Source organism: Podarcis vaucheri (genome assembly GCF_965113315.1).
Source record: "Podarcis vaucheri genome assembly, chromosome: 10".
Classification (NCBI taxonomy): Eukaryota; Metazoa; Chordata; class Lepidosauria; order Squamata; family Lacertidae; genus Podarcis; species Podarcis vaucheri.
Genome location: NC_138748.1, coordinates 12,663,638 through 12,676,473, shown reverse-complemented (window position 1 = coordinate 12,676,473; position 12,836 = coordinate 12,663,638). Strand labels below are relative to the sequence as shown.

Sequence of the window (12,836 nt, the reverse complement as noted above, 5' to 3'; positions counted from 1 at the left end):
ATTTTGATTTGTCTCCATTTTTTTATATATATTCTGCATGGATCACTTCTGAAGCCAAATTGGAGTGAAGGCAAGACTTCCTAAACCTACTCTAGGTAGGGCAGAAACAATGGGACCATGAAACAAATGTAAGCAAAAAATGATGAGCAGGATAGATGGTTTTGCTTATGAGCAGATGTTCTAAAAAGTATTTATAATGCCACCACTTCTCTCTTTTTAAAAAAATCATTTTTATTAAATTTCCCACTTTAACAATCCAATCAAATCACATGAAATATTCCAAATTATACATATACAGTGGTACCTCGGGTTACATACACTTCAGGTTACATACGCTTCAGGTTACAGACTCTGCTAACCCAGAAATAGTGCTTCAGGTTAGAACTTTGCTTCAGGATAAGAACAGAAATTGTGCTCTGGCGGCACGTCAGCAGCAGCAGGCCCCATTAGCTAAAGTGGTGCTCCAGGTTAAGAACAGTTTCAGGTTAAGAACGGACCTCCGGAACGAATTAAGTACTTAACCCGAGGTACCACTGTACAGATAAAATAATCTGAATATTCTGCCAAATTATAAAATTTTAATAGGACTTCCCATGTTTCAAGTTCGGAGGGTTCTGATCATCTCATACTGCTTTTCATAGTCACTTCCGATGGTTCCTCCAATTCTTTCTGTTGTTAACCTTCCTTCTTTCACAGCCTCTGAGTCGTTCCCACAAGCAAGTTAAAACAAGCAATGATGTGTTTCTGTGTGGATTTTATGCCTATGATTCTCCCTAATGATTCCCCCTTCTCAGTGGCCAGTCTGTCCCTGACCCCTGGAAAAGCCTCTCCTCCTCCAAGAGGGGAGGTGTTGTGGGTGCGATGCAATTTCTGCGTCACGCAGGGGGCATTATGCCCCTGCCCCACTCTCCTGGCTGGCACACCACGCCCACAGGTAAGCGCCCAAACAGGCGGCTTGGAGGGGGCGTGGTTTGCGGTTTAAGGTACCGCTGCGCCAGATATTCCGCCTCACTTTTCACCTTCTCATCGCAAGTCAATCTGTTGTGGTCCAATGCCTAAGCACAATCAATAAAGTCGTGGCCTTTTCTTGCCCATTAACCTTATACACTGTGTCCGTGTGTCTTCATTCCACAAAGCGGGGATCGGGTCCTCGAACCACAACCTTCCTTCTTTAGCCATGTTTGCAAGAACAGTTTTGGTAATTGAGGGGGAAAGAGCAAACATTGTGCACCTGTTTAAAGATAATGCCTTTCCGACTACTGAAGATTAGATGGATGAGGACTGAGGGCATGTGCAAAAGGAATTCTTTAAATTAAGCTTTGGTTATCATACTATACATTAACACATAATCAACTGCTTCGCCCTTTCTCCCCAGAATATTTTGAATGTCAGTTTGGATGCTGTGCCTGACAGGTGGCATTTTGCAGAGGTCATTAATTTTAAAGTACCTTTTCTAATTCAAAAGTATGCCCCCTTTTTATTTTTATTTTTAAAAAGAGCAGCTGGGATGTCTCATAAAAGATATGGGCATTTTTATGATTTGCTTTTCTAATATGATAAAATGATCATCATCATAATATCTATAATAAGCTTGACTGAGAAACAGACTGAAAAGGAAAAACTGGCAGGGGAGAAAGAGAGAAAGAGAAGAAAAATATGGATATGTATATAGCAAAAGTATTGTAATAGGGTTCCCCCGTAGAAAGGTAGTAGCACAGAAGAAGGCAAAAATGTTACTTAAAAAAAAGAGAGATTTATGTGCCCAATCTTTTATTCCTAGAGCACTTTCTTGTATTTGGCATAAGACAACGGTGACCTTGTATCAAGAAAGCCTTTCAACAAACTACACAAAGGACACTAGTAGTTTCAGTGCAGCTTATTGGAAACGGCAAATGTTCACATTTCATTATATACTATGTCAATGCTATGCCTTTCCCACACCTTTTCCAAAACTGAGCCTTGCTTAAATCTAACAAGATATAACAGTATCCCTTGGCCGTTCATACTGTCCCCCAAAGCAACATCTCAGCGACATGGGAATTAGTGCTGCAGACTCCCTTCCAATGCCAATCTGGCAATATTATACATCTAAGAGCATTGCATGTCGAGGTCCCCAAGCCACCTCAAATAAACACACAATTCACTCAGAATTTTTGTGTAAGGTTTTCGGCATAATTTTGGCCACAACTTTATTAAAATATAAAGAAATGTGAGTGGTTGCTTAGGCATTGGTTGCAACTATCTGACCCCGGATGGGGACAGACTGACATTTCGCATGGCCACGAAAGTCAGAAAAAGGGAAAATATTTGGGGGATAGCGACAGAGCAGGGAACCTGCCCTCAGCCTTCCCCAAATGCTCCCAGGGGCTCCTGCATGACCCTAGCCCCTTGACAGGATTCCGACAAAAGCAATGGCGAGCCCCTGTATTCCTTTAATGGAATACCCTTGCAGCAGCAGCAATTAGAGGGGCAGGCACAGCCAATCCATGCCCCTACACCAGGGGTCTGCAACCTGCGGCTCGGGAGCCGCATGTGGCTCTTTTACACCTTTGCCGCGGCTCCGGAGCGGATACTAGCGAGGGGAGGAGGTGCATTGTGCGCCCCGAAACTCCCCACTGTGGTGGGAGCTGTACTGGCTGTGACGTCGCATGGGGGCGGTGCGTGCATTAGTCACGCACTGTCCCGACGTCACCTTCCCGGTTTTGCGGCTCCCAGTTTTTTTTTCTTCGGAAAAAGGGTCCAAGTGGCTCTTTTTGTCTTAAAGGTTGCAGACCCCTGCCCTACACCAACCAAATCAAAAAACCAATGCCTAACCACAACCTTGGGACGTGGGTGGCACTGTGGGTTAAACCACAGAGCCTAGGACTTGCCGATCAGAAGGTCGGCGGTTCGAATCCCTACGACGGGGTGAGCTCCCATTGCTCGGTCCCAGCTCCTGCCAACCTAGCAGTTTGAAAGCATGTCAAAGTGCAAGTATATAAATAGGTGGGAAGGTAAACGGTGTTTCTGTGCGCTGCTCTGGTTTCGCCAGAAGCAGCTTAGTCATGCTGGCCACATGACCCAGAAGCTGTACACTGGCTCCCTCAGCCAATAAAGCGAGATGAGCACAGCAACCCCAGAGTCGGTCACGACTGGACCTAATGGTCAGGGGTCCCTTTACCTTTACCCCAAGAGCAGACGACCGCATGACAGGCATAGCAAGGTCAACATGAACAACCCTAAATATAGGGAGGGGGGCAGGCAATCCGCAGCGGAAAGAGGAAGCTCAATGCTGCGTGCAGGGGTTTTAAAACTTCAGGCTGTCAGTCATAAAATGGCAACATTAACTTCTCCCCAACAACAAGGGAAGCCCAATCACAACAGTGGCCAACTACTTCTTTTGCCCGCCCGGCAACAGTGGGGTGACTTGTCAGCCCCCACCGCAACACGTGCTCACCATGAAGGAGAACACGCTTAACTTCAGTTTTCCCTGTTTAAAATAGAATGTTTAGGAGTTTTCATATTTTCCTTAACAGAAAGCTGGGAGGCCTCTTCTGGACTGGAATCATGGTACAATACAGGAAAGCTACTGTTTGCCCCAGAGGTGATACAGATGAATCGCAAAATAATGGCATGCCTCAGCAATGTTTTGTACTTCCCAGAAGTGAAGTAGGATCTCTATATGGCAGCACAACTGAAAGGAGGGACAGCTTTGTGGCTGCTCAGCAACCCAGACATCATGCCAGGTTGAGATGATGGGGAAGGGAGAATGAACACAGAGTAGGGAGAGGGTGCAGAGGAAGAGCTCCATTGTGATGGGCTGGCCTAGATTGTAATCAGAGGGAATTGTTTTACTGGCACTCTCAAATCCCAATGCTTTGGCAGGGGTAGCTTTCAAGAGCAAAACTTGAAATATGCCTCTAAACTTAAGAGATATGCTAGGATGGGGACGGGGGAGATTAAGACCTCATTTGCAACTCACAGGTCTAGCTTGCAAAGAGGGAATTGTTTTATTTGAGATAGCAAATTCCTTGCAGATTTTCCATGGGAATACGAATAACCACCTTGAGAACAGGATACTGAACTACATGGGCCTTTGGCCTGATCTGGAAGGGCTCTTGCATTCTTTTACAACTTTCCACCCCAAAATCAATGCTAAAGGTGTCTGGTATAAAAGCCCCTGGAGGGATTTGTCTGGAATCTGCCATGTTTCTTACCCAAAGGCACCCCTGTGGTGCCTGCAGTTTTGGACCAAGTAATCTACAAAAGAATGTGGGAGGTAAGGTGACTCCATTTTTATCCAGTCCCAAATTGCAACAGATTCTAAAAAGGGTAATACTTGTTTCAGTCACAAGCAAGATATGGTCTCTGACTTGCTCCATAGAATTGTAGTGTTGGAAGGGACCTTGACGATCATCTAGTCTAACTTCCATATGGAGCCATCAGGGAACTTGCAACCTTGGTGTTCTCAGCACCACACTCTAACCAACTAAGCTTTCCAGGCTCCAATATGTTTCCAGGTCTTGGGAGAAGAAAGTGGAGATACGGAACATTCTGTTAACATCTCCCAAGCTTTTTGCTACTTTTCATTTTGAAAACTCAAAAAAATAAAATAAAAATGAACCTTTTTAAACATTTGTTTGGAATGCTCCATTTAAGGCCAAACAATTAGATGCTTCTGTGTTCATTGCTCCCACACCACTCTGGTAATGTCTGCACCACTTAACTATTGTACAAAGGGAAATCTCACTCTACGGTCATTACCAGTTTTTATTTCCAGTGTTGCAACTGTAGGGTTGCTTGTATAAACAAGTATACTAGAGCTGTTTTATGTCTGATCCTGTCCAATTTAATTTCCCGTCCTGCATTTTAAAAAAAAAATAAGATGAGCTGGGTGTAGCGAACTTTCATTCATGCTTCAAGAGGGAAAATAGATGCAGTTGGACATACAATCTGCACAAAGACTTCAGCTGATAGCAATGAAATGGCAGTGAGTCTGAATTCCAGCTCTATAAAGGTTCGAAATCTCTCCATTTCATCTCTATGGTGAAGGAGCTTCTGTGGGATAAAATTTGCAGCTTCATCACTGATCTTCACGGGGAATAAATAATGCAGTGAAGTACTGTATTGTTGCAGCAAGTGGGAAGCAGGAAACAGAAGCAGCTTTCCAAAAGTAGAAAATGCATGTGTGTACAGGTTTTTTTGGAAACTCCAGAAATTAAGATGCTCCGCAGAGTGTCCATAAATATGAAAACACTATAATCTAGAACAGCGTAAAATTCCACGGAAATTGATGGTTCAGTTCCACAATTCCTAGATGATCAGTGCTCGAAACTCCCATTGTTCTAGGCACATTTTTGACCGGGAATTTCCTTAGCGCAAACAGTTTCTGAGCTCTGGGAGCAGTACTGCGCCTAAGATTTCAGATTAAAACTGCAGAGGGGGAAAGAAAGGAGGACCTTTTTCTGCCTCCCCACTTCCAGCTACTCTCCGAAGACTGGAAAAGACACCTTTCTAAGAATATTAGGGGGATGGGCAGGGGAAGAACTAGACCATGTGAAAAAAGAACATAATATTTTAGCTGCCGTTCATACATTTTCAGCTTTGTATTCTTGTTATAAAAAAGCACGTCTAAACATTCTGTTGTTGTGCACCTAACCTAGGCTTAAGGTGCCATTTAGCTCCCAGCTTTCATATTTCAGTTTCTAACACTGTAGGTGATTAGCAGTTTCTGTTGTCTGATGAAAATAGGAGGGATACATTGGAGTTATGATGGAAGGAAGGAATTCCTCACCCCCCATGCAATGATGTGTTTTAAGAACATCATGTTTTAAGTTCTATGCATGATGTCTGCCTCCACATGGCTGCCTGTGTGTAGCACCAGCATCCTGAACTTCATGCAAGCTGCAGAAACTACGCTGTAGAAGTTGTAAGAACTAGTGCAGGGGCAATTAAAACTAATTATATGCAGCAACTTTATTGTGAACATTATGAATGAATGATTGTATTGATATGGGGCTATCTGTTTAGCCATTTTAGTGTTGGCTAAGTTCTAAAATCTTCCTGGAGCTTTTAACTGTGTATTGACAAATGTACTTTTTTCTGACTGACGGTCGAATAAAAAGGTTGATAGATTGATTGATGAATGAATGAACTTACTTTATTCAGTCACAGACCAGCATAAGCAAAACATCTAAATAAACAGCATAACAGTATGAATCTAAGCGAATAATTATTAAATAAATGGGAGCAAAAACCAGCCTTAGATTAAAACATATACATAGAATACTTGATTAAGCATAAATAATGGATAAATAAAAACTAATAAGAAAAAATTAAAAAGACCAGTTAAAACAGCTATATGGGGTGGAGCTTCAGTGATACAGATCTAACAATATGGGCTTTCATTTTAGGACTGATTTGTAGCATCCCTCGACGAGTATCTATCATGGCAGATGAATATTATAGCATTCTAAAGATAGTTGCATACAGGTCTTGTCTCCTGGAGCATTGCTGTTGTTCTCACGCAGAATATTTATTTACTAGATAGGACTTAAAAATATATCAGCAATGTAACTGTAAATTAAGTAGTTTATATTATTTGATTATATAGTTCAACGTCAATTATCTAGGCTAATGGGAAATATTGACAATGTAGATATGTTTTACTTACAAACATGTACTTTATCACACTATTAACATATCTGATCTGTTGCACCACAAGCCCAAATTAAGTATTTCTCTCCAGCCACTACAATTTAATGAACTTGTAGAATTAGATTATTTTAAGAGGGCAGTTGCCAATCACCTTGCAATCTGTTGCTGGAGCTACACAAGATCTACATTAATATGTTTATAATTTCAATTTATATTCTGCTTTTCTATGCATGGCACTCAAGGCCGCTAACAATACAGTAAAAATGCAGTCAATGCAGGATGTATAGAAACATGAACATAAGAAGCAGATAAGTCTACTCAGAACAATAATCGTCATCATATAAAATATCAGTTGATTAAAATATGCTGAGCAATAAATGAGGCAAATTAAACCAACAGTCAAAAGCCTTCTCTAAATAAAAATAGTTTATTTGTTCTCTAAATAAAAATTGTTTTTCTGCTGGAAGAAACAAAACAAAACAAAGAGAGCTAAACAAATCTCCATATGGAAAAAGAGATACAAAAGCAAGGGTACAGCCACTGATGAAATCCTCTCATTCCACAACTCAAGATATAGTAGAACAGAAGAAAAAGCCCCTTTGGAAGATCTCCATACTCAGATGGGCTCAGAAGGGAGAAGATGGTCTTTAAAGTACCCTGGTCCCAAGATGCTTAGGCTTTCCTATGTTAAGCCACTTTAAATTGTGCCCTAAAATGATTCAGTAGCCAGTGAACAGCATGTTCCCTATAACTGTTCCTGGTCAAAAATCAGGCTGTAGCAGCTGAAGTTTCCAAACAGTGCTTCAAAGGTAGTCCAACATAAAGCACATTGCAGAAGCCCAGACAAGATGCAATTACAACATATGTTAATCATGGCAAGATCAGACATCTTTAAGAGTCTGATAAGCTACTCAACACATTAACAGAGTAGGGTTTTAAGTGCATTGTTTTGCTTTTTGAAAATGGAATATTACAGGATCTTTCACAAGCAAGCACATTTTAAAATATTTTATCACAGTTATTTTTTTCCCTAGTTTCTGCCACTGCCTCCCACTTAGAGCCGCCTTAACTCTGGATCTTTTTCCCTCCAGAGGAAATGCCTGACAAAGCTTTATCACTATAGCAACTAACCTAATTGGTCTAGTACAGGTCTCTGCTTCAGCCATTGGGTGGAGCCACTATCCTTAACTATAAGCCAAAATTTTAAGGGGGTGGGAGAAGAGAAACGATAAGATTATCATCTTAGGGTATACAAGTAACAGCTATCTTGTCAATAAATTAAACAATAAATAGCATTATAATTAGTGGTGTGTTGATCTAAATGCTTTTTTACAAGCTAAATTTATCTACTGCACTTCTTCATTAAAAATACCCAAAAAAGGAACATATCTTAATATAGGAGAAAAGAGAAAGGAATAAGAGAAGCAACACTTTGAATTATGTTGAAAGGTTACTTCAATCTTTTACTTATCCATCATATGAAGTCTGTATTTTGGGTAATTTGCTGTAATTTAACTGCCTGTGTACTTTGGACTAAAGCTGTCCAATTTAAAATGCATTGATGTGTTTATATTAATGAACATAACATTAAGGATGCTGCAAATGTTCATATTGTTTACACTTCTTCATTACAAGCATCACAAAAGTAATAACCAATGACTAATTCTTAAATGATTTGAATAAGAGACATTTAAAACAAACTGCCTCTGTTTCACTTATTGAAGGGAATCTTCAAACATGTATACTATTACAGTGATGGGGCTTTATTGAAGTTAAATTAGCACACCTTTCCCCTATTTACACTTTTACAGAGGAATAGTCATTCATGTTTACACAGAAAGAAGTAGCTTGCTCCTAAGTAGATATGCACAGGATTATTATTATTATTCCTGGATAAAGACAAGCTAAAAACGTACTTCAAGCACTATAGCAGTCAGGTGATATGCAAATTATGCTTCAACATTCCAAAGTTGTGCATTCAAGTCAGTGAAGAATATAAGTGGCAGACTGTTGCAATGCTATATATTTTAGACTGCTTGGTGTTCGCTCAGAGTTGAATGGCACAATATATATACTGCCTGTTGACTAAGGTAGGTTTTGTTTGCAATTAAGTTATTCAGGAATTGTTCCTTTACAAAAAAACAAATGAGACTGCATCTGTAGTTTATATCTATGTGCTGGGAAAAGACATGAAAACAATAATGTTATTGTTACACATTTTAAGGGAAGAAAACTCATAATATCTAGATCAAATCTCTAGGAAATATCTCTCTCACAGTTATTGAAGTTTTTCCTTCTGCTGGCGCAGGAAAAAATCCTGGTCAATGGTATTTAGAAATATCATGCCTACATACTACATTCCCCCCCCCACACTTCTTACCATGCTTCTCTAACATATGTTTAGCATAATATTTAAACAGTGTAATTTAAAGTGTTGCAGAGTACTCTTTGCAGTTTCCAATATATTTATTGGTCCCAAAGGACACTTGAGCTACAATCCCATAAACTCTAAGTATGAAGTAAGTCCCAATGAAAATCCAGGAAAACACACAGGAAATCATGCCGCTGAATGCTTACAAATGGAAATGTAATTTTTTACCTGAAAGCCTAGAGGGAAATCAGCATACTGAATGAACATTATGGTTTTAAAACATGAAATGTCAAGTGCTACTAGAATGTTTGGAAATTAGGATGAGTCTGTTTTATAGAGCCAATGACAGAAGATTCCAACTGTAATGGAATTCATCACAAAGACATGAAGCATCACAGCTCACTTCAGTTTCCTTACAGCACTGGATGACGTATCCCACAAAAGGTTCAGAGAGAGAGAGTGCACAAAATGAAAAGTGTATGGGATACAATAGACACACTTCTGAAAGTCAACACTATTTCTATTCCCGATAACCTAAGCATAGGCTGCAGCATGACTTTTGTACTCTGCATTGTACTTCAACCTAAGAATTATTCCATGAAAGGATCTCAGTAACATACTGTACTGAGTGAGTTTTGCAACCACCATGGATTAAAAATACTGTAAAAGCTAATATTAAGGGGGGGGGAATATAAGGAAGACCAACAGAGCAATCCTATTCCTACCTTCTCAAAAATAAGTCCTATTAAGTTCCACAGTACTTACTTACTTTCAGGTAAGTGTACAGGATTAAAGCCTTAGAATGACACAAGTGCTCAACTGCATCATTTCCTGAGACACCAAAGAAACTGCATTTCAAATCAATTTCAATTCAGATCAAATACAGCTTCCCCCCTCCAGCCATACCAAATATGTTCATATTTGTAGAAAAACTGTCACAGGTCAGAACTGTAATCTTTACAGTGTATGACTGCAGCCTTAGACTGGCCTTTATAAATGAAGCACATCTTATCTATCAACAATGCACAACCCTTCACTTACAGATACTCAGCTCCTAGTCAGTGGTGTAGCGTGGGGGGGTGCAGGGGGGGCCGTCCGCACCGGGCGCAACATCTGGGGGTTAGGGTTAGGGGGCGCAAATCCACAGGTTAGGGGGCGCAAATTACTTGCCTTGCCCTGGGTGCTGACAACCCATGCTACGCCACTGCTCCTAGTTTTAAGAAGTCATGTTTTAAAAAATTGTTAGAACACTGGTCTTTCCAGAATGATGCTAAGGACATTCTAGTTTTGTCCTATTGCAGTTTTACAGCCAGATAATTCCATTGCTATGTGTCGAGCCATAAATGATGCTAGTGGTACCAAGACATATGTCACAAGAGCAAGTGAAACTCAGCGCAGGTATCGATCTACAATGAAGCACAGGTGGGGGGCTGGACCAAGGCAGGTGAAAGGAAAACAGGCTTGCAATTACAGGAGTAAACAAAGTACCATCTAGGCAAGAATTCTGCTGGTGTGCTCACATCCTCCAATAGGAAACACGGGCTTTCCACATTTCTTATTACTAGCATTAAAGTGTTTCAAAGAGAAGGAAGAGAATCTCGCAGAGCTTCCTCTCTGTGGGATGGACTGCTTGGCACCATAGTTTAATATTAACACATTGTGTGTGTTTTGACAACTTGGCCTCTCAAGCATAATGTTATCCCCACCTGCCAAAGAAGAGGAAAAACCCACCAACTGCCCAAGCCAAAAAGGAAGTGGATTTGCCATCTGGCTGCGGCTGTTACTTACTGCAGTAGGCGATGAGGAGGCCAACCAAGATCATAATTGCCCAGAAAGTTGAGGACGCGCTTGGCAAAGCATTGGCATCTTTCCTGCTGCTTCTCCTGGGAGATGGAGCCATTGAAGCCACTGCGTCCCCCAGTGCAGAAAAAAAGCCCAAAACAGATACAAAACAAGGAGGGCAAGGCGGGTCAGGTGAGTCTCACCACTAGCCAGCTCTCCCTCGGAGTGACCGCCTTTCGCCACGTGTAATCCCAAAGAGAAACATCTTCCAGGCCGATCTCGGCTTCAGCATCCACAAGCAGCGAGGAGCATCTTCAGCCCAGCGAAGCCATGGCACATTTTTTTACCTCTTTCTCCGATTCATTGGGAAGCGAGGAAGCGGGGGGTGGAAACACTGCAACTTTCCTCCTTCTCTTTCGAAGGGGCGAGCACTGGTTTCGCGGGAAGGGCAAAGTTATTTCGCTTCGGTGTCCAAAATCAGCATCTTCTCGTTATTTTTAATCATTCGCCCCTTTACCGAGAATCCAGGGAGGCTCGAGCAGAACAGATCGGCGAGGCGACTCCCCTGTGCGCCGGGGATGCCTCGCGGTCCAGCCTCCCCGTCAGCGAGAGGCACGTCTTCGCGAGTCCTGCGACGGGGGAACGGGACCCACGCCGACACGCAAACGCCTCGAACACATTCACACGCGCGCGCGCGCAAACCAGCCAGCCAGCGGCGTCTCCCTACGCCAAGACCGGGGAAGAGACGTCGTAACTCCACGAGGCGAAGAGAAGAAGCGGGCGCATCCTTCCTGCGAACCTGGCGGAGCTGCTCGAAACCCCTCCGGGAGGTATTATCCGAGGGGCGGCAGCGTTCCCTCGCCGCCTCCCTTCGGCACTTGTAGAGTCGTCAGCCTCGTCGCGGATCCCGGTGGCGGCTGTAGCGGCCGCAGCTGTCCTCGGTGAGGAGGAGGAGGAGGAGGTGGGGCGGCCGCGCCCACAGGTGCTGGCTCGCCCTCCGCAACAGACGACGAGGACGCGTATCCTCCCTCCCTCCCTCCCCCTTTTGGGTCAAGTCAGGGCGCGCGCGACGGAGCCCCCTGGCCGCCGCCTTCTCCCGGGCGCCTTGCCCTTCTTCGCTCCGTCTTCAATCCGCAGTGGGAAAATCCCCGTCCTCCTACAGCTATCCGCTCCTTCTGCCCTCGTAGCTGGCAGCTCCGTCGACCGAGCGCTTGCCCGGCGGCGCCTCTCCCTCCTCTGCTACTGTTTTGCTTTATATATATATAGTGAGGAGGGGGCTCCGAGGGCGAAGCCTGCGTCCCGTTCCCGCCCTCTTCTCTCTCTCTCTCTCTCTCTCTCTCTCTCTCTCTCTCTCTCTCTCTGTCTCTGTGTGTTTCTTGTCTTTTCCCGCCCGCTTTGGCGACGGCTGGAGCGCGAGTGGGAGAGACGCCAAGCGCCGCGCGCGCGCGCTCCAAATTCGGACTGCACGCGGCTGCTTGTCGTCGGCTTCGCCTCGCGCGCTGCGTCCCCTCCTTCTCCTCCTCTCCCGGCTGCGGCTTTTTTGGCGGGGGTGGGCGCCTCAAAAGAATCACACCGCGTGTGCGCGCGGATGGGGAAGCGGCCCCCTCCTCCCTGGAGGCCGAACTGCGCGCAAAGTTGAACGCGCCTTTGCAAAAGCGCGCGTCGCGACGCATTCGGTGCCGGGGCGCACGTTTTAAAGAACCTGTTTGTTGTTGTTTTAAAAAAAGTCTGCTCCAACGCTGCCACTTTCTGCCTGCCGCAGAAAAAGGGGCTGCTGCTAGTGAAAGATCCGCCCAGCATAGCAGTTTTTCCTCCTAGCACTGGAAAAGAGGGGTTGGTTAAAGGGGGGGGGGTCCCCAAATGAAGTCCATCGAACCAGCGGCCCCACCTCGCCTGCCGCTTACATACCCTTCCAACATTTCTCTGCTGAAAATAGAGACGTCCTGTTCCATGATAATGTGATTGAGTAGGTTGCCCCACTCTAGGAGGCTTCCTATACTGTATAAAAACATAATAGAACATTAAAGATTTAAAAACAACAACAAAA

At 43.6% G+C, this 12,836-nt stretch overlaps 1 protein-coding gene across 9 annotated transcripts in view; it reads right to left on the bottom strand.

Annotated features, from left to right (window-relative positions):
- The window catches only part of TAFA5 (TAFA chemokine like family member 5), a 354,249-nt gene extending 342,660 nt beyond the window's left edge, over positions 1 to 11,589 (bottom strand). For all 9 annotated transcript variants that reach the window (XR_014223828.1, XR_014223829.1, XR_014223830.1 and 6 more), the window contains exon 1: positions 10,796 to 11,589. Coding sequence is in view for 4 of the 9 variants with exons in the window: in XM_082239904.1 (XP_082096030.1) it covers positions 10,796 to 10,907 (112 nt within the window). In the remaining 5 variants the exon portion in view is untranslated. The remainder of the gene's footprint in view (positions 1 to 10,795) is intronic.
- Positions 11,590 to 12,836: the final 1,247 nt, after the last annotated feature.